General features: G+C 36.3%; 1 protein-coding gene across 10 annotated transcripts in view; it reads right to left on the reverse strand.

The window, feature by feature from the left end:
* Positions 1 to 23147, reverse strand: part of ZDHHC21 (zinc finger DHHC-type palmitoyltransferase 21) — a 68898-nt gene that overhangs the window by 12117 nt on the left and 33634 nt on the right. For all 10 annotated transcript variants that reach the window (XM_019415473.2, XM_053907940.1, XM_053907939.1 and 7 more), the window contains one exon: positions 9145 to 9261. In XM_019415473.2, the coding sequence (XP_019271018.1) occupies positions 9145 to 9261 (117 nt within the window). The remainder of the gene's footprint in view (positions 1 to 9144; positions 9262 to 23147) is intronic.

Consider the following 23147-nt stretch of genomic DNA (forward strand, 5'->3'; position numbering starts at 1 on the left):
GATTCCTTAGTTTTTTCCTTTGGAATTCAAAGAGAGAACATTTCCCGTGAATCATAGCTCTCTCTCCTCCTGTGAAGCCAGAACTCACTATATTCTTCATTTGAAATAACCGGTACTTTAAGCATTTATCCACCAAGAGAGGACCAGCTATATCTCTCATTAGAGATCTGAAGTTCACAGAAACATTTAATCAATCACGGAACCAAAGGAGAAGGTGGTAGATCTTACATGTGTAGTCACTGAAAATTTCTTTCCAATAGGATTCCTGTACTTCATCAAGCTACTTTCTGGCTGTATAAAACCTTAGGAAAGTGACTAAAACTCAGTATCGTAATTTTCAAATAATAATTCCTTATTCATAGATTTTTGTAGGGATTAAATGAGTCGGTATATGTTAGAACCCTTAACTCCTCAATAAACAGCAGTCCTACCTTTTACTGATGTTGCCTACTATGCTGTTTTTGAGAGGGCTTAGAGATATAATCTCAATTACATCAGAATATAACTTAAAAAAACATGTTTAAGTAAAAAAAAAAGTGGGTTTTATAACAAACAATAAAATGACTGGGCCTATTTTACACAGATAAAATCCAATGTCCACAAGGGGCTTACAATCCAGCTGAGAAAATGAGTACTATGTAACATACACCACGACTCATTTACTCATCTATCCATTTATCAAAAATCTACTAAGGACCTATTACAACACGGTCCTTAGCATCAAGGAGCTTGACAGTCTACTGAAAGTGGTCAAGTATACAGGATAACTATACAAGAAAATACAGAGAATGCCAGAGAGAACGGTTATATGCAATAACATACTATATAAGTAAGCTCTATAACTGAATATTTGAAACAGCTGGAAACTATGTTTGCAATCAACACTCCCTGTCAACTACTCCTACATTTTTAATACAAAATTATACTTTCAAAAAGATTTTTGGTTACCAGCATAATAAGTAAGATGGGCTAATGGTAATGGGCCTCTCTGGCTGAGATTTAGGGAGTAACTAACGTATTGACAGAATGTGACAGAAGCATATGAATCATTGTGGAAAAGATCTACAAATTAACCGTAAATACAGGATTCAGTGTTTTCTCCAATTCTACAGTAATGTTTTAAATCAGATTTAAAAAAATGCATGTAGATTCAGAACATGAGAAAATAAAGTGAACGTGGAAAATTGCAAGTAAAATGAAAACTCATAAATGTTTAACTTTTTCACCAAAAAAAAAAAAAAAGCATTGAGTTAATCACTCAAGCAATTAGTAATGCTTTGAGAAAATTAAAATGCAGTATTCCTATGGAAGAAATTCTAGAAATAGATTTAAATAGTTTTAATTACTTTTAACGTTATCAGATATACAGGGAAGTTATGACACTGAGCAGACAGATGATGCAATATATATACATTTTTCACACAGGAACATATTATGCTAAAGAGCAATATAATTCCACACATAATAATTTTGATGCTAGCAGGCATTTTTTAAAAGAATGCTTTTTATATACCATGCAATGTGACTTAGTATGTATTTAAACTAATTCTTTGGCACAGGGGAACCCAGGTTCTAGAGTTTTCTATGTATTCCAGTTCAAAGAAATAATACTTAGCCAATATTAGTATGTAATATTAAAAAGCATAAAAGAAATGACATTTTAAATTGTAATGACTTTTCTAGGTTTTTAAAGCTACTGAGAAGATATGTCATATAATATTACAAGTAGAGGTATTCTATTAAATACACTTTGTTTTTATTAAACAAAAAATATAATTCAGAAAGGAAAACAAAATGCTATACAGAGCGTCCTTTGTAGAAATGTAAGTGAGTTGGGTTCTGCATAATTAGCAATAATTTCCATATTTGCAATGCTGATTTAGAGCTGAGTAAACCAAACATAATTTGTACACAGATTGTACCGAATGCCGCTAATTCACCACATTGATTCAGTGGGATACTTGGCAAAATTTAATTATAAGGATTAATAATCTCAGGACACATTTCTGGATACATAGTAAAAGGCAGGTAAGCCCACTAATTGTCTGATTAAGGAGAATGCTATTTAATAGATAATCTCATTTAAACTAATTTAACATTTTGAACATAAGATACTTTTCACTGCATAAGATAACCCAGTTAAACTGAAATCACCCTGCGTTTGTGATTCTTTCTGTATTTATTTAAGGAACCATGGGTCAGTATTTGGGGTGGGGGGGGGGTGGGCGTGGGGGAGCATTTTCCCTCTTAATTTGAAAAGCTTTCCTTTAAGCTAGCTCTAGTAATTCAAGTAGAGTCCCACAAGAGTACCTACGAACAAATGCAAGAGCTCACTTTTTCTTCTTTGAGAGTTTAAAAGCTCAAAACCACGGCTAAATACATCTTCCCTGCCCTACCCTCAACCTCACCGCAACTGAGAAAAGCACTATGCTCCAGAGACGCCATCAAAAGCTTAAGCTATTATATACACTCCACGGTGCCCAGAAAACAAAAATGCTTGTATACAAAATGTAGATAAACTGTCAGAGCAGTGTCACGGTATACAATAGCTCACTGTCAGAACCTCACCAGAAGGCGCTGTACCAGCTGTTCTAGCGTTTCTTGATGAACTCTCTCCAAGCCTGGTGACTGAAAACATGACTGACACAATCACCCAGCACTGGTAGGATTGGTGCTCATCAGAACGGACATTATTCTTGGCTGTGTGCGAACTACTGCTCAATAAGAAATTCTGACAACATCAATTACATTAATAACAACATCACTATCCATTTCATTCGGAAACAGAAACAGAAAAAGGCTAACCAGGCTAAGTAAGGAATAATTAGAATAATCTGTTCCCTAAATAAAGAACGCTTCAAAGCAGATTGCTTTGAAAACGGTTTAATTTCAATATTGATTTTACTAAAAATTTACCAACTTATAAACATATGCCTACAGTTAAATCTAAAAATAATCAAAGGTAATCCCTTAAAATTGGGTTTAAGATTAGTCTATTCCACAGAAACATCTGGTTGTGTTGAGATCTTTTAACCTTGGAAATGAGATTAGAAACCCACTGTTTTTAAATTTAATTTCTAGTTATTTTATCTGGGTCACAGATAATCTGCTCTTGCTAAATCTAACATGACATCAGATTATCATTACTGTGATTATCCTGTTACCTTCTACTGTCAATAAGAAGACAGGATTTTCCCTCTTACATGGAGAGAAATGATGTATTTATTCCAAGTAAGAACAAATAATGGGAAAAAAATTACTGAAAACTGAGGTACCGCTTCCTGAAAATCTCAACCTAAACCTCAAAAAGATAGCATATGTCTTGTGTATTTGTTGTCCAACAGGCCTACGTTCAAGCTACGTAATGACAGTTCATATGACGAAATAATACTCCTACCAGTGTTTTCCCAAAATGCCTCTTGGTCTCTGGGGTGCAGGAATAGGGGAAGGAGGAAGACTTTAGCGGAAGGATTAAATTTACTGTAACTTCTCCTCCTCCTCTTCTTTCTTATACTACTTGACAAATTCATCACCTTCTTTCCCATTGTGAGAGATGCACGGATTCAAATTACGACAAAAACACCCAGGTGTGACATTTCCTGTGGGTAGTCTCAAATTTTTCATAAGATGAAAACAGCAAGCATACTGTATTTTAAAAAGTAAGCATTGGGGCGCCTGGGTGGCGCAGTCGGTTAAGCGTCCGACTTCAGCCAGGTCACGATCTCGCGGTCCGTGAGTTCGAGCCCCGCGTCAGGCTCTGGGCTGATGGCTCGGAGCCTGGAGCCTGTTTCCGATTCTGTGTCTCCCTCTCTCTCTGCCCCTCCCCCGTTCATGCTCTGTCTCTCTCTGTCCCAAAAATAAATTTAAAAAAAAAAAAAAAAAATGTTGAAAAAAAATAAAAAGTAAGCATGATCTCTGTATGTTAACTTTAATTAAAATATTAGATTCTACTTTATTTAAATACTAATTATTCATTAGATTTAAAATGAATACTGAGGTTAAATGACCTTAAATAATGAAGCCTTAAAGAGCCTTAAATCAATGTGAGGAGGAATGCATTCTGGAAACCTTAAAAAAAAAAAAAAAATGTTTTTCATCCAAAAACAGTGATGCTAGAAGTTCACTATGAAAGCCCAGGTAAATGGAGTTAAAATTTACTGTAATTGTTTAAAGTACTGGGATTCAAGAGGAAGTACAGTGAGTGGTGAGTAAAGACTAGACTAGCAAATACAGTGTATTCTCTTAACGCTGCATTCTTTTTTGAATGTTTCACAAATGTCGAACTTCTACAGACATCAGAACTGTCCAGTACAGAGTATTCTGAGAGGGTACTATACATATACGGAAAGAAATGAAACTTTTGGAGGAAGCATTATATATAAAAACAAAACAAAACAAAACACCGTGGTTTCTACTTAGTTTTAGAAACATCACATCAGAACCAACCTCTCTAAAGACAATGTTGTTCAGTTTTATAGCAAAAGAAAAAAATCATACAATTTGAAAAACATTAACATGTTGGCAATACAGAATAGAGTCAGAACAGAATTTGATATTACACATCCTTCAAACACCAACAAATTCAGTAAATAACTTTATGGCCAACTCAGAAGTGAACGCTAAAATTTTAAAGTAGGGATTCTTAAAAGATTTTGAAGGCTTTCTGCCAAACCCTCCCCTCTGAAGCTTCTGGGGCTGCTAGGTAAGAAAGAAATTGCTGCCCTCGGCTATAAACCCCTGACGGCCCTCATAAGTAGCTTGTACTCTTAGCAGCAATGTCCCAAATGTCCATTTTCAGTCATTCATCATAAGAAATTGGAAAAATCTGAGAATTCTCCTTCCAGGGGATAAAAATATACACCAGTGATTTCGGTAAATCCAAAAGTGAAAATTCAAACAATGCACGTACAATCTGGCAATTCTGACGTGACTGATGAACAGACTATAAAGTAATTGGGAATTAATATAAAAGTAGAGAAAAAAGAATTTAGGCAAAGACCTACTTTCATCCTCACCACTGTTATTAATACCATGTTATTTATCACCATCATTAGAAAAATCACAAGAGGTATTAGAAAATATTTCAAGCTGAATAATAGTAAAAATATATTTAAACAGACATTACCCGATCCATGAACAACCAATAAGCACAGGAAGAAGTGTTCAGTATCATCAGTCGTCAGGGAAATATAAATGAACACAAGATGCTATCAAAACCTACCAGAATGGCTGCAGTTAAAGCCTGATGACAACAAATGTTGACAAGGATGTGGAACAACCAGAATTCTCATATATTGTTGGGGAGAGGGCAAATGGTACTTGGGGAAAAGATCTGGCTGTTGCTTATGAAATAAAAGGTAAGCCTCTCCTAAGTGACAAAGCCGTTCTTCTCCCAGACACTGATCCAAGAAAATGAAGTAGGTTTCCACAAAAAGACTTGAGCAAAAATATTCAGAGCTTTATTCGTAACTGCCACAATCTAGAAGCAAGCCAGCCCTCTTTCAATAGAATAGAGAGACAACTCGTGGCCTAGTCATACAGTGGAATACTACTCAGCAACAAAAAGGAATTACCAACACATGCAACAGTATGGATGAAAACAGTATTATTTTGAGCACAAGAAGATCTACATAAATGGATACATATGAAATTCTCCAACCAGTACTAATCTATGGTGGGGAACAAAATAACATCACTGATGTGAGGCAGGAGGGAACTCCTGTGAGGTGATGGTAATATTCTGTGTTGTGAAAAGGCTTTGGGTTGCGCTGTGCGCCTCTGTCAGTGCTCATCCAATAGTAACACTTACTGTATGCCTCTCACTGTATGGAAATTTGGCCTCATAGGAAAAACATGTAAACAAGCATTGAGCTCTAGTGGATGATTTGCATGGTGAACAATTTGATGCCTGTGATTTATTCGGATATGTATTAAAACATATAACAGATTGACAGATGGTATGAAATGAGGTAAAGTATTCTAACATGTTAATTGTGGTTGGGTATTCACTGTAAAATTCCTTAGAAGTTCCCGTGTGTTTAAAAATGTTTCCTATAGGGGCGCCTGGGTGGCTCAGTCGGTTAAGCGTCCGACTTCAGCTCAGGTCACGATCTCACGGTCCGTGAGTTCGAGCCCCGCGTCGGGCTCTGGGCTGATGGCTCAGAGCCTGGAGCCTGCTTCCGATTCTGTGTCTCCCTCTCTCTCTGCCCCTCCCCCGTTCATGCTCTGTCTCTCTCTGTCTCAAAAATAAATAAATGTTAAAAAAAAAAAAATTAAAAATGTTTCCTATAAAACCCAGGGAAAAAAGGTTACTATGAGTACCTTATAAAATACGCAAACACAGGTTATACAGTAAATGTTTTCCTTCCATATCTGACTGCATCCTTCCCGTTCAGAGGCCACTACCAGAACTGCTATCTAATGTGCCTTTCCAAAGGAGTCTGAATACAGCCAGTAGGACAGAGAGAGACAGCGCTCTCCTGCACTATTTCTTTTTTTTGAAAGTTAACTTTTTTATTAACCTTTCTTAGCGATCAGTGAGAAAAGGACACCTTAAGAAAACAAAGGACATCAACAAACCATATACAAAATGAATAAAATTAACATTTAACTTATGCTAGAAATAGGCTTTTTTTGGAAAGAGCTATATTGACATATAATTCACACACTATACAGCTGACCCATTTAAAGTGTACATTTCAACTTTTTTTTTTTTTTTAGTATGTTCATAGAGTCACGCAGCCATCACCACAATTTTAGAACATGTTCATCATCCCGTACAAGAAACCCTGAACCGTTTAGCTATCATCTCCAGCCCCGCTAGCTCTCCACCCCCAGGTAACCACTAATCTCCTTTCATCTCTACGGACTTGCTCATTCTGGACAGTTCATATAAATGGAATTATACAAATACATGGCCTTTTGTGACTGGTCTCTTTCACTTCACATAGTGTTTTCAAGGCTCATCCATGTTAATATCATGTATCAGCACTTGACTTCTTTTTATGGCTAAATAATATCCACTGTATGGATATACAAAATGTTATTAGCAATAGATACCTGAATTGCTTTTGGTTGGGGCTACTATGAATAATGTTGCTATGAATATTCACCTATAATTTTTTGCATGGACATAGATTTCATTTCTCTTGGGTATATACCTAGGAGTGGAATGATAAGAGAAATGATAACTGTGTTTAACTTTTAAAACAACTATCAGACTGTTATCTGCACTGTTTCACATCCCCACTAGCAGTGTGTGAGGGTTCTGATTCCTCCACATCCTTACCAACCTTATTTTCTTTAATGTCAATTTATCTATTTTTGAGAAAGAGAGAGAGCACAAGCAGGGGAGGGGCAGAGAGAGAGACAGAGAGAGAGATTGAGAGAAACAGAATCCGAACCAGGCTCCAAGCTGTCAGCACAAAGCCCGACGCGGGGCTCAAACCCATGAACCGTGAGACTATGACCTGAGCTGAAGTCAGACGCTTAACGGACTGAACCACTTAGGCACCCCTCCTTTTTTATTATAGCCATCCTAGCGTGTGTGAAGTGGTACCTCGTTATGGTTCTGATTTTAATTTCCCTGATGACTAATGATGTTGAGCATCTTTTCATGTATTTGTTGTCCACTGGATAACTTCTTTGAATAAATCTCCATTCACAACCTTTCACCATGTTTTAATTAGGCTTTTTATTATTTATAGGAGCTCTTTATTCTAGATATAAAACCCCCTTAGCAGATAGATGATTTATAAATTATTTTCTCCCATTCTATGACCTGCCTTTTCACTTTTTTCATAGTGTCCTTTGAAGCAGAAAAGTTTATGGTTTTTTATTTATCCATTTTTTTCTTTGGTTGTCTGCACTTTTGATATCATGTCTAAGATACTATTTCCTATTCCAAAATTTCCTCCTATGTTTTCTCCTAAGTGTTCTATAATTTTAGATCTTACTATTTAGGTCTATACCCCATTTTGAACTAATATATGTATATGTATATGTATATGTATATGTATATGTATATATATGTATATGAGGTAAGGGTCCAACTTTATGCTTTTGCATGTGGATATCTAATTATCCCAGCAGCATTTGTTCAAAAGACTTTTCCTTTCCTCACTGAATAGTTTTGGCACCCTTCTTGATAATCAACTGACCACAGATATACAGCTCTGGTCTCTCAATTCTATGTCATTTATCTATATGTGTATCCTCGTGCCAGGACCACAGTTTCTTGATTACTGTTACTTTATAGTAAGTCTTGATACATTTTTTTTACTATACATTTTTTTCACTGAACGTATCTGGTAAACACTTTTCATACACAATACATATGTTATGCATAATGGAGATCTTTTTTAACATACATGTTTATTACACATAGTATTAAGGAGATCTTTTTAACATACATGTTTATGTACACACATATGAATAAAATAGCTTCTACAAAATAAACATGTAAAGGTTGATCAAAAGGACTATGCATTTTAAAGTATGATACACAATGACAATTTACCTTTCAAAAAGGTTACACGAATTTACATCACCACCAACAATGTATGAGAAAACCTTAACCCACATCTTCTACAATACAGTGTATTACCAAACTCAAATCCTTACTCAGTATAATTTTTCTCACTTCTTGAACTTTTCTGCTGTGATAAATCCTATATGGTTAATCAATGCATGCAAAAAAATAAGACTTAATTATTAATAAAATGTTTCTACCAGCAACTCCATTTTTTGGAATTTACCGTAAATAAATAGTTTGAAGAGGAAAAGAATCAAAGGAATGTTTGGAATACAGAAAAAAATGATCATACACTAGATGCTGACCAACAGGAAAACTATTCATTAAAATATTGTATATTCACTAAACAGAGTATATCCAACTACTAAAAACAATAAACACGAAGTCTGTAGCCACACAGAACTACGTTAATTTTTAAAACCAGGATACAAATTGCATATGTCCTCTACAGACTGATTGTAACTACTTTAAAATTACATAGGCATATGGAAATGAAAACATATAAATGTGAGTAATTTTCTCCTTTAATTGCTAAACTTTTTGTAGCTTCTTGGAATTAAGTTCATAAGTAGGGAATATGTTCATAAATACATTAAAAAATAGATACTTACTGTGATGATGCCAATTAGTTGAGTATAAAAAAGTCCAGTTATTCCAACTAACATAGTAATGCCCATAAAGGCAGCGAGTCTCATTATGGCCAATTCATGCCTAACCACAAAGAGGTCCTATAGGAAGAAGAAAAAAGGAGGCCTTAAAAACAAATTGAAAAGTTATTTATTGTTGCAGTAACAGTCAAGAATTAACAACGAATTAACTTATTATCTTAACAATATTCTCCCCTGAGTTTATTCCACTTTCTATATAAATATTTGAAAATTTCAAAAATAATTGTTTTAACTCATAGTAGCAAGTTGAAAAAAATAGGATTTTTACTACTCTTGTGCCAAAAAACCTCAAACCTAAAGTTGCAAATTAGTCACACTCATTTACTATTTGCAGCAAAAAAACACAAAACCATGTTGTACAATCTTTGGTTATACAAAAGAAAATTTTATTATTATACTGCTAAAAAGCTTGAATGCACAAGCCTGATTCATAGTATTAAAATTCAAGTGACCAAGACACCTAGAGGTGATGTCACTTAGGCAAAATAAGGGGAAACACAAGTGATAGGATCATGTGGACCAGCTCTTAAGCCCACTTCATTCATTCATCCATCCATTCACCCGACCCCCACTGCCGAGCAATGCACTGTGTAATAGAAAAGCCAAAATGAGAAAGATAGGTCCGTGCCCGGAAGAAGCTGCAGCTTATTTAGAGACAGAACCCAACTTTGCAAAATTCCAAAGCAATGTGATACATGCTATAACGGGGGTGCATGCAGAAGACTACAGAAACACCTTGCAATGTCTAGACAGAAAGGAGAAATGGAAATGCTGTGAGGGACCATGGATTTTCTGGCTCAGGGCATAAAATAAGGGTGAACCCAAGAAAGTGGTGGAAAGACAGGAAAACAAGAAGCATTTCATGCACTCTGATACCAAGCAGACAGACCAGAGGAGTGAAAGGGAGGGAAGGAACAAAGACTTCTAGAAACATACTGCTGCTGCTAAGCTCTGGTATAATACTGTCACAGTGGATAGAAGCAACAGAAGAATGGAACGACCCCCAAAACCTATACCCACGTGCTTTTTAAAACCTGATTCAGGTTAAGGCTTAAAGGTATCCTGGTAGCAACATCAAAAAGAGGGAGGTCACCGAACGTAACGAGCTTGCTTGACACAAAAGAACTGATGCTTTTCTGTGCATCACAGTGACCACCCACCAGACTCAAGCAAAAGTCTGATTCCACACCCAAACCAACATTTAACTCATTAGCCTGGAGAAACTTAAATTCACCAAGACATTTTAGGTGCCGTGTAGCAGTCACATGTTAGGCAGTCATTTCAAAAGCACGGTGAAAAAGGCCTCATGTAGAGTCCTTACAAAACAGACAAAGATGAAAAGGTAGAGCCATGCAAGATCTAAAAACATTAAGTGCAGTGAATTCTGCTATAATGCTGTTGGAAAACACAAATTTGTTCCAACACGGTTGATACATGAAGCGACAACGAGAGCACAGCAAGAATTCTGGTTTTGCTTATGTGTGATTTCATCTGGGAGGAACCCCTAGATGAGCAGGAAAACTGCACCCAGCTAAATCACGGCATATGGGAACACACAAAATACACGCGCACACCCGAACACCTACCATCTACCTCAGTTGTTTGTGTTACGGGACACATTCATCCACATCCGGTGTTACAACTTTCCCTCCAACTCCAGATGATTCCCCTTCTGTCAGTACTGATGCCCACCTCCACAACAACATGGCAGGTCCTTAAAAGGGACCTTGCCATGTTCAATATAGTACTTACGTATTTCTTAACTATTTAATGTGTGTGAAACTGTGCTGCTGTTTTTATCAGGCTCTGACCCTTTTGAGTGTCACTGACAAAGTTTCTGGGTGCTGTGCCTCCATTTTCCCATAAGCCTTTTGGTCTCCATTGTATACTTCTGCATAGTAAAGTGAGCTTTTAAAAAATTTCAGCCAACTACAATTGATAAATGTTGGGGATGATGAAACTGAAAGATGTAATTCTAACATTACATTTACTACTTACTTCATTGCACACTTACATTTAAGAGTATCTGTGTGAAACAGTAAGATATTTGGAGAAATTTCTTTTTAGCACTCTTAACATTTTCAAAATACAATAGCATTCTAAGTTTACATACACGTAATTAACATCTTCAGTACTAAACCCAGATTGTAGTCATTTAGCACAGTTCTTCAGAACACAACATCTTTACTTAGTTTTTTTGTTTTTTGGTTTTTTTTTTTTTTTGATGAAGCACTTCTGAGATTTAAAAATTGGCTTAGGAAACTTTATCCAAATCACAAGAGCCCATCTGCTATTCAAGACCTTTACTACACAGTCAGTGTTATGGCTGAATAGGTCTCCCCCCAAATTCCTATCCTGAAGTCCTAATCCCTAGTGCCTCAGAACAGGACAGTATTTGGAGACAGAGCCTTTAAAGAGGTGACTAAGTTAAAACAAGTCCCTTACACTAGACACTAATCCAATCTGACTGGTGTCCTCATAAGAGGAAATATAGAAACCCGGACACACACCAGGGAACGCCTGAGCACAGAGGAAAGACCCTGTGAGGACATAGCGACAAGATGGTCCATCTGCAAGCCAAGGAGAGAGGCCTCCAGAGACCCCAAACTTGCTGACTTCTTGCTCTTCGACTTCTAGCCTCCAGAACTGTGAGAGAATGACATTCTGTGGGGTTTTGTTATGGTAGCCCTAGCAAACTGATATAGTAACTGTGTTTGTTAATTGTTTTCATTTCTCCCATTTTTTTTGTTAAGAAATGTGGCTAGATCCAGAAAACGCCCAAGGTGTAAGTTCAGTTTAGAGAAAGGTAAGAGCACCCTCTCAGGAAAGAGGACATTTGAAACCATACAGAGCTTTCATCTACGCATTCCTTCCCCGTCACATTCTCTCCCTCATCCCTACCCTGAAGGTCAAGTTTACGGACTCACTCTTCATACCATTTGGATACTACCATGTTTTAGTTGTAGAGTGCACATATCTTCTTCTACTCTGAGTCCACCTTTTCACTTTCTTTATGGCGTGTTTTGGTAACTCCAAGTGCTTCAATTTAGTCCAATTTATCAGTCTTTCCCTTTAGTGCTTTTTATTCCCTGTTTAAGAAGCCTTTCCCAACCCCAAGGTCATAATGACATTCTCCTATATTATCATCCAAAGCCTTAAAGCTTTATAGTCTTGCCTTTCACATTTAGGTCGCTAATCACTTGATGTCTATTCTTTTGTGCACAGTGAAATACAGGGGTCTGAATTTACTTTTACTATATGAATATCCAATTGTGCCAGGACGGTTTATTTATTTAAAAAACTCTCCCTTCCTCAGTGATCAGAGGTCAAGTGTCCATACATGCAGGCGTCTGCCGTGGCCTCTCTATTCTGGTCTCTCGTTTTGTTTGTCCCTGTACCAGTGCCGCATATTTTAGTTCCCATGGCTATCTAAGTCTCCATACCTAATGGACCAAGTCATCCCTTCTTGTTCTTTTTCAAAAATGTCTCGGTTATTCTAGTATTTCCAGAAAATTTTTTAAATTAGTTTTTCAAGTTACAATACACAATCACACACAGACACACATATATTGTCTTCACTAAGCTTCTTAATTTTCCCCCTAGAGGTCTTGTACTTTTTTGGTCATATTTAATTTGGGAACTTCCAGTTTCTCGATTCTATTATTAATGATTTTGCATTAATTTCATTGTCTAAAGGATTATCTGCATACACATGATTTTTTTTCTGTTAATGTAATGAAAATACTGACTGATTTTCTAATGTAAAACTACCTTTCATTTTTAAGATAAACCCAACTTGATCAGGTTTATTACACAGAATCAGATTCAGTTTGCTAATATTTTGTGTAGAAGTTGTTCACCTATGGTCATAATCAGACTAGCCTATTATTTTCTTTCTTTATTGTCCTTGCTACGTTCTGTATTCAACATATGTTACCCACATAAAATGAGTTGGGGAGAGTTTTAACTCTCTTTTAACAGAGTTGGTGTAAGACTGGAATTATTGTTTCCCTTCATATTTGACAGAGCTGGAACTCACTGGTAAATCTGTGAATATTCTTTGCAAAAGTTTTAACTACTCACTCATGGTTATAGAACTCCCCCTGTTTCCCATTTCTTCTCAAAGCAATTTTCTTCTTAGAGCTATACTATGCTTATAATCAGGAAACTCAGTACTGTTAAAGGTGTCAACTATCCAAACCGATGTATAAAATTAATACGATCCCAATAAAAATCCCCACCAGCAGAGCACATAGTCTACTGGTGGCAGCTTTTTAAAAATTTTGTTTTGATCTGTACAAATTACTCAGTAAGCTGTTTCTAAATTTCACAGGAACAAACAACGAATCCCATACCACTCCTATATAGAAAGAAAAAGGTGGGAGGGTTTGGTTGACTGCATACATTCTCAATATAGGTCATATTGCCCCCAAGGAGGGAGAAAATTGGTTCTTGCAGGGGGGAGGATCGCCTTATTTCAATAGTTTTGTGGCCATACACAAATCTATCCTACCTGACAAAATCTTATTCCTTAGTATGTGATTTCATAGGGGGAAGTGGAGAAAATGCCATAAAAGGCTCCTGAGGGAGCAAAAATAATGAAAAAAGAGGAGTCATCACTGGATAACAAGATTTGTTATAAAACTATAGTTATGACAGCGGTACAATCACAAGGACAAATACACCAATGGACTAGAAAAGAACCAGAAACAGACACACACACACACACACACACACACACACACACACACACACACACAGCTTGGTTTATGAAAAAGGTGGCACTGCAGAGCAGAGTGGAAAGAATTTTCTTTTTAATAAATGGTGCTAAATCAATTGGCTATCCATCTGTGAAAAAAATGAAACCCTGACTCATACTTCATGAGAAATACAAAAGTCAATTCCAGGTGGAAATATAAAAAATACGATACTTGGAAGACAACGTAGGAGAATTATATTGATGATCTGGGGATAGAAGACGACTTTTTAAATGGAACCCAAAAAACACTAACCAAAAAGGAAAAGATTGATGTTGGAGTACATGAAAATTAAAAACTTCTGTTCATCAAAAAATACCATCAACAGAGAAAAGGCAAGCTACAGGGCAGAAGAGATTTACAACACACATACTCAACAAAGAGCTCAAATCTAAAATGCCCTACAAAAAAAAAAAAAAAAGTCAAATAACCCCAACCACCAAATAGGCAAAACACTTAACTAGGCACACTGCACAAAATAGGCAGTCAGTTAGCATGTGAAAAGGGGCTCAATATCATTAGTCATTGGAGAAACGCAAATTAGAACACAATCAAGTTCCGCGCCATCTCCACCAAAATGGCTAACTTCAGGAAGATCTGAACAAGCATTAGTGAGCCTGTGAAGGACCCTGAACTTACATTCTCTACTAGTGGGGGTTTAAATTCATAGAACCGCTTTGGAAAACTGTTTAACGGTATTTCAAGGACCGTGGATATATCCTTTGAACACTACCACTCCTAGCCATAAGTCCAAGGGAAAGACACACACATCCAAGAGACAGGAACAAGGATGTTTTCCTGCACCATTATTTGTAACAGCCTCAAACTGGAAATAATGTAAATGTCCTTCAATAGAATGGACAAATAAGTTGTCCTATAGGAAATGAAATACAGTTGACCCTTGAACATTGGTTTGAACTGGACCAGTCTACTTGACCCAGATTTTGTTTTTACTACATTATAAATGTATTTTCTTTTCCTTAGGCCTTTATTAATAATATTTTCTTTTGTCTAGCTTATTTCATTGTAAGAATAGAGTATGTAATACATATACAAGGTACAGGTTAATCGACTATATTATCGGTAAGGCTGCCTGTCAACAGTAGACTATTAGGAGCTAAGTTTTGGGGGAGTCAAAGTTATATATGAATTTTCGACTGTGCAGGGGATGGGCTCCCCTAACCCTGCATTGTTCAAGGGTCAACTGCACCATGAATATTTATAGCGATATTCACTGCAATGAAAATGAACTGTATCTAATGTAACAAAAAGAACAAATCTTATAAGCATTGCTCAAAGAGGCTTTGTGATAATTCAGTGAGCTGTATGTTTTTATTTTTGTGTACTCCTCTATATGTGTATTTTGGAATACAGAAAGTTGTGATCATGAAATACGTAACACAAAAATATTATAAAAATACTTTCTTAATTTTAGAAACAGAAACAAAACTTTTAAAATACATACAATAAAATGTGAAATAAAATTTGGTTACATATGGCCTGTAAAAGGAGACACAAAAAAATGTCAAGTAAGTTCTAGAAAAGGATATATTAGGAGACAGAAGGGGAAAGGGAGAGAGCAGGAGTCAGACTGGCTCCCTGATCTCATCCACCACTTTCTTCACTCTGATCCAACCAGACTGATCTCCCTGCTATTCCTCAAACACATCAAGCAAACTCCCATATCAGGGCTGTTAACACTTGTCCTTCCTGGCAAACTCTTTCCCCAGATATCCATGTTTACTGCCTCACTGTCTTCAGGTCTCTCCCTAAACATCACCTTATTTGATAGAGACCCCTACGCTTTTTTTACTAGGGCCTATTTGCTTGTTTTTCCTTGCCCAAACTACAGAAAATCCCAGCATTCCCTATCTCCTTCATATATTTTATTTTTTCCATTAGTACTTAGCTCCATCTGATATATATCTATTTCTTTACATACTGCCTGCCTCTCTCAGTAGTATGTACATTTCTTGAGGATAGGGACTTTTGCCCTTTTTGTTGTTCAATGAGGAGTCCCTGGAACCCAGACCCAGCTCTAGCTCACAGCAGGTACTCAATGAGTATTTATTGAATGAATAAATGAAAATGAGGAAGAAAGCTGACAAAAGAGCAGAATTTCCTCCCCCAACACGTGAAGAGGCAGAGTACCACTTACAGAGACTGTTACACACATCCAATAGCAGAGATAAACACAGAAAAAGAAACACACAGGCAACAAGTACACAGACACACATGTCACAAAAACCAACAGAGGCAGAAGACAGGGGCACTTACATGAACTAATACTCCTATATTCCTATCTGGTAATCTTTTGTAATGATATCATGTAAACTTTCAAAATGTTAACAAAACTAGAAGGTAGTGGGGGCATCACCTCTTGATGCAAGTTATCTGAAAATAAGCCAAGACTCAGATTCGGCCACTTATGATCTAGCATAAGTCTTCTAATATTTGGTCTGTGAGTTCCCTGAACTCATTTCTTCCAATAATCTTATCTTCTATCCTAATCTAGTCTCAATCCAAATTCTATAATTAAATCCGCATCACATCCTTTCCCATAACTGTACCCGTAACATAAATGCAAATTCAAGCGCGGCACACTCCGAAAACCACCTCCCATCTTTCATGCCCAACTCCCTGTAGGCGTCAATGCTAACAAATCCTCAACCTCAGTGGGGCCTCACTCTGTTGACCCAACTACCAAACTATACTGGCCCACTTCTCAACAGTTCCACCACTCCTGTAATCATCTCATGTTTGAACTATACTCCGATCGTCTCGCAACTAGTCCTCCTGCTACTATCCTTGTGCTCCCTCAATCTATTCTTCCTAGCAATCAGTTTTCTTTCTAATATGTAAACGCCTTTGTGCAACCAGGCTCAAGACCCTTCAGTCGTTTCCAAAGTCCCGACCACCAAACATCCTGACAACAAAACACCTCCAACATCCAACTCCATCCCTCACTGCTCTCAATTCGGCTCCTCCTACCCTCTCCCCAATTGGCTCCACTCAAGATACAGTGGCCTTCTGACTGTTCCTTGGAAAGGTCAAATGTGCTCCCACCCCAGGGGGACTTGGCATGGTTCTCTCCTCTCCCTGGAATGTTCTTCCTCCCAGTATCAGTGACTTGCTTGCGTTCCAGGTCTCTGCTCAAGTGTCACTATTGAGAAAGGACTTCTCTGACTGTATTATCAATCATTAATGTCTATCCCTTACCCAACTTTATTCTACATCAGAATATTTATTTTGCATAGCATGTATTTGTTCACTGCCTAGCTCCACCAATTAGAATATAAGCTCCTTAATGCAAGAACTTTGTTTTATTCACTGCATCGTCAGAGCCTAGATCAGGGGCCAGTGTGCACAGAAGACACTCAACAAACATCTGTTAAAGACTAAACGAGTGTTCTTCATAATTTTTGAAAATGAACATCTATGCTCTACAGATACAATTTTACATTATAAAACGATAAATTTTTATATCAATCAGTAGGAAGCAATTTTTATTTATAGGCTATTATTTTAAGTAGTTTTCTGGGTTTTTATGAGACCAGTCTGAAAATGAACAATATTTGAGGTATTTATGATCTTCCTCCTACGAAAAAGTTTCTCAACCTCAGCACAGGTGATCCTTTGGGCCAAATCACTCTTTGTTAGAGGGGACTGTCCTATGCATTGTAGGAGTTTTAGCAGCATCGCTGGCCTCCACCCACTAGATGCCGGAAGCAATCTGTCACAACCCAAAATGTCTCCTGACCTATCCAATGAATGTTCTCTGGATGACAAAATCTCCCTCCTTCGCCCACTATACTGCTCGAAGGGACTTGGTTTTTCCCATTTTCCAAAAATGAAAATGGCTTAGAACACAACTGGGATATCTAAAGCATACAGACTCGAATTTTCAAAATGGCTTCATAACCAATTTCACATGCTGAAGTCGGGTTCATGTGGCAATTACTCTTGCATAAAATAAAATCCTGTTACATCTGAATGGTCATCAGCACTTTTTGGAATAAGCCTTGGCTTAAGTTTTACCATTATATTCCAAAATGCAGGCAAAGAAGTTACAGGACTGTTCTGTACATCCCTCTCTCACCTCCAGCCCCCAAGTAATATGCATCTTTTCAGTTTTGTTAAATCCTAATGGAAATTAATATCTAAAGGAAAAAAATCATTATTCACACATACCTGATGGCTATCACTGAGCATTCAGGATTACACATTAAGTTAAGATATAACTGCAGTTTTGTTAGGGAGCAAACTGCACTGGTACCTGTCAGGTTCATGGCTGAGGGTAAAATAATTTAGAAAAACATTTTATCTGCCTTCCCATATTTTGACAGTAAAAATTCCAGAAAACCTGGAGCAATTTAATAAAAAACAACACAAGAGACCCTATTTTCTTGCTACATTTACCACTTAACTTACGATTTCAAAGATGAACAAGACAATAAAGCTGCTGCCAGGCTGTGACCATTTAAACTCAAAGTGACTGAACCAGTCTTAGGCAGAAATAAAAAAGGGTTAAATCTTCTACTAAATGCTATAATCTTCATAAATAATGAGCTGTATAAAACAAATTTCCTGAGGATATATATTCAGTAGACCGGGTATTGCAGGGCAAGGTCGAGATTTATTAGAAGGTTTCTGTGTTCCACGTAACACTAAAAGCACAGGGCTATACTGACACACAGAACTGACAACTGTTAGGATGACGTGGCATTCTTAAACTGTCTTTTTGTTCCCCCTACAAATATAAACTAATTGTGTATCTGCCACTATAACTTCCAAGACAAAAAAAAAAAAAAAAAAAAAATTACCAAGGGATGAGATCTCCACTACCATTTCAGGGTCCATGAACAAAAATGCCAATTACCATCATATTAGCATTAAAAGTCATTTTCATTTCACTGTATCCTGAATTCCAAAGTATTCTTGGCTATTCTCAACTATTTTCCCCCAAATCCAAAAAGTTAAATACATATTTCAGCAATTTTATCCATTCCAAAGTGACCATATGACTTTATAGACATCAAAAAACAAAGGTTATGGGGCAAATTCTAAAATATTTTTTAAATAGCAATAAAGTATTCAGGACACTTTAAGATTGGTTATATAGAAAGATAAACTATAAAGAGGTTAACCAATATTCGAAGCTACCTGCAATCTAATCTTCTGGCTATTTCTATTCTTTGTTAGCCAAAAGCTAGGCAAATAATCCTGTGGCATTGTTATACCTGACATCAAATCCTTAGCAACGCTACTAGATATGAGCTAATTGGAATAATAATAATGTATCTTCCTCGAAGAGTTAGCTGGACTGCTAAACATTATTTATTTTCCTTCTCTGAATATTGGAAGCATTCACTTTTTGAAATTCTCTCCCTTCCTTCCCCCTTCTGTCACTCTCCCCATACATAGCCTTGAATGTAATTCATAGATTAGTTTCGGGCCTTCGCAAAAAAATAGGTATAAAAGAACCAGTTAGAAATTATGCGAATCTACTTCATCTAAAAAGAATTTAAAAGATGTCACCTTAGAACTAACGTGGTTATGACACAAATTATTAGTTGCAAAATCTCTATACGAATAGCTACAAATTTTTTATTTCAAAAAGAAAACAACCTCTGATTTTCTCACGTAGGCAGACAGTATTGCCTACAATAAGAGACTGCAAGTAGGTACAGATTTTTAAAAATATTTAAACCACTAAAATGCCTTAATAAGGTCTATTTTGACAGTCCTCATATTAGATAAGCTATTAAAAATAGGATATCTCAATGAAAAATGAAACAGCGAAATATGAAGTCACCAATCAGGAGATTTCAATGAGCTTTCTCCATAGAATAGATTTTGTGACACTCCAGCATTTTTTAATCTGTACATTTTTAAATTAATAATGCTACGATAAAATTGTCAGGACAAAAAAATGCCCTTAGGGGAAAATACAAAAAGTACAATAGCACCTGGAAAGAATACTGACTTAGAGACAGCAAGAAATGGGCTGAAATCACACCTGCCAAGTGGTAACTCTCAGACTGGACAAGTTTTAGACTGCTCTGAATCTCAGTCACCTTATCGGTGCAATGGGAACCATGCTACTTATCCTCGCAGGAATATTTTAAAGGAGTTGACATTTGCCACTAATCAAATGCTTACAGCTCCAGAATAACAGCACGTAAAATTCATGAAAAATATGACTAATGATATATTTATGAATCAACGAATAATAAATTGTTTAAAGTATACTAAGTATAGTGATACTTCATATTTAATTATAAAGCTATATTTTTCTAATATTGGTTTTGGTAAGCTAACACACAATAAAATGAAATACACTGTTATAATTTAATAATACACCATATGACAAGTGCTTATATTAAAAACAACTATGTGAAAAAGTCAAATATGAACACTGGTCACAGAAATTTCAATTTAACATCCATCTATTGTATGCATTTAAAATGCCAAATCATTCCCCTCATCTACAGGTTTTGAAATCTTTAAAAATGATTTCATCCCAATCACTAAAGTAAGACATTAGTTTCAAGAGGGGTTTTAAAAGTAAAATTTAACATTATGTTGGCATGATAAGTGCAAATGATGGTCAAACTAATTTGACATCTAACATTTGAAAAACTTGTCCAAAATGTTTAAGATGAAAGCTTATGATCTTCATTGATTTTGGATTCTGTGATTTTAACCAAAATGTTTAATTTATTTTCATTTATTTAGAAAGATACCTATTAAGTTTCTGCAGTTTTTCCAGATAAATGTATTTTTTGTCTATCCAGAGTATTTTGAGATTATTTTAGCTATTATTTACAAAGAAAATAGTAATACTAATTCATTTTAGGTTCTTAGGCCTTCGTTAGTATAAAACTTAGAATATTTATCAATATTTACAGCTTAAAAATATATTCTTATTATGGGCATTGATTCCTGATGAATAAATTATCTCCTTAAGTTCTTACTACCTCCTTCCCTCATTAAAGGATATATTGAAATATTTCCTCAAAGCTTCACATAGTAAAAATATACATTTTTTAAAGTTCATGACACGTGGATATTTTAAAAATAAAGATTAAGAAGAAACCCAAAAAGCACTGTTACTCTAAAAAAACAACAGGGCAAATGCAAAGCAGTTAAAACAATCCAGCACAGAAAGAACTCTCTTGACAGGAGGAGGTTACTAGAAGAGAAATGGAAGAAAACCAGGGTTCCAAGCCCTTCACTTCCCAGAGTTTGTGAACAGCATGCTTTCTCTCTCAAGGCTCTCTTCCTTGAGCTTAACCAAAATGTACCAATTTTCTACTGAATACAGGTGGAGTGCCATTACAACAAAGTTGAAATGACAATTCATTTCTTCTTTTTTTTAATTAATAAACACTCTCGTCTTAAAAACAAACAAACGAAACAAAAACCGAAGGATGAGTCGTTAACACTTTCTTGTCCCACCCAGAGAACCAGCACTCAGCTTTAGAATTTGGCTGGCAAAGATACGATGCTGCCATCTACCAACCCGAAAGGGTATAAAGAAGAACACAGACTAAAGCTTTCACTTCTTTGGCTGACAGAATACAGGGTCAAAGGCTATGGCATGCCTTAATTGTGCTAATATTTCCACAAGAACGATACACAGTGATCATTAATACAAGCTCCAAAGATAATTAGGGACACTGGGGGACGTTTATTCCACATCTCAAATAACTGAAAGGGTCACAATGTGAATTAACCAGGTTTCTGACACTATCTGGCCAGCTTTACACACCAAGTGAAGAGCTGGATATAGTTTGGTTCGTTTGCTTTAGAGAAAAATCAAAAAGACCCATGGGGGAGGGGAAGGAAAAAAAAAAAAAAAAAGATGTTCGAGTGGGAGAGAGCCAAAGCATAAGAGACTCTTAAAAACTGAGAACAAACTGAGGGTTGATGGGGGGTGGGAGGGAGGGGAGGGTGGGTGATGGGTATTGAGGAGGGCACCTTTTGGGATGAGCGCTGGGTGTTGTATGGAAACCAATTTGACGATAAATTTCATATGTTGAAAAAAATAAAAAATAAATAAAATTTTAAAAAAAGACACAGCAAAAACTTAGAAAAAAATTGATGGGGCAGCATTGTCCGAAAAATAGTCCACTACAAAACGTTATTTTTTTTTTTAAATGTCAATGATAATAATGATGACTTTTGCACTGAAATTACTGGTATTTTTCCTACCTTTATTAAAAAAAAAATACAATAAATGTCATCATTAAAAGAAGCGTTGTAGCAAGAACAAGGTTCTATTATTTAGCCTTAGAAACATTTGCTGTACAGTATTATTAGTATTTTAGAGCAGATTTGACCTTAAAACCAATTGTTTCCATTATTGCCTTTAGTTGTCCTCTCATTCAACAAGGACTTCCTTCATGTCCTCGTCTGGTTAATCTCTACCTATGCTGAAAGCCCATCCCAAGTCTCATTCCCTACAGTACAACAGTGCTAGAGCACAGCGGCTAGAGCAGCACTGTTCTGTACAACCCCATAGGACACCTTTCACATAGACTAGGATGTAAGTGTTATCTCCTGGAGTTGCGCAGACAACACTGATAAGAATCACTTGGGAAGAAATTTTTAAACAAAATGCTACTGCCAATGACACCCGTGAGGGAAAACATTTGGGGAAAGAACAAGGAAAAGGTACAATCCACAGTAAACACCTAAGGTTTTCAACTGAGACTCATGAAGGGCTACATCGTAAGAGAGAAGGCAAACTGAAAGTAGTCCTTCGCAAAGACCAAACCCAGCAATTATAAATCCTTACAAAACCTCAATAAATGCAATGTTATCTTCAAAAGAACTGCTGTATTAAGACCAATGTTCTATTATTTAGTCTTAGAAATATTTGTCACACAAACCCTGCGTTGGACCAAGATGAGCCTTCTCTTACTGCCTGTCCAAAAAAAGTGAGTATATCCTATCTTGAAAAAATAAATAAATAAATAAAACAGATCTTCTACAGTTTGTCATATAAAATGGCTGGCATCCAACAAAATTTATCAGATATGCCAGAAGAAAGGACCAAATAATTAGAAACTAAGAGAGACAGAAAAAGAAAGTCAACAGAAACAGACCCACAAGTAGATCTCAATATTGAAATTGTCAGACGTAGACATTAAAATAACTTTAATTAAAATGTGCACAAGTATA

Source organism: Panthera pardus, unplaced genomic scaffold (genome assembly GCF_024362965.1).
Source record: "Panthera pardus isolate Hobbes unplaced genomic scaffold, ASM2436296v1 HiC_scaffold_20, whole genome shotgun sequence".
NCBI lineage: Eukaryota > Metazoa > Chordata > Mammalia > Carnivora > Felidae > Panthera > Panthera pardus.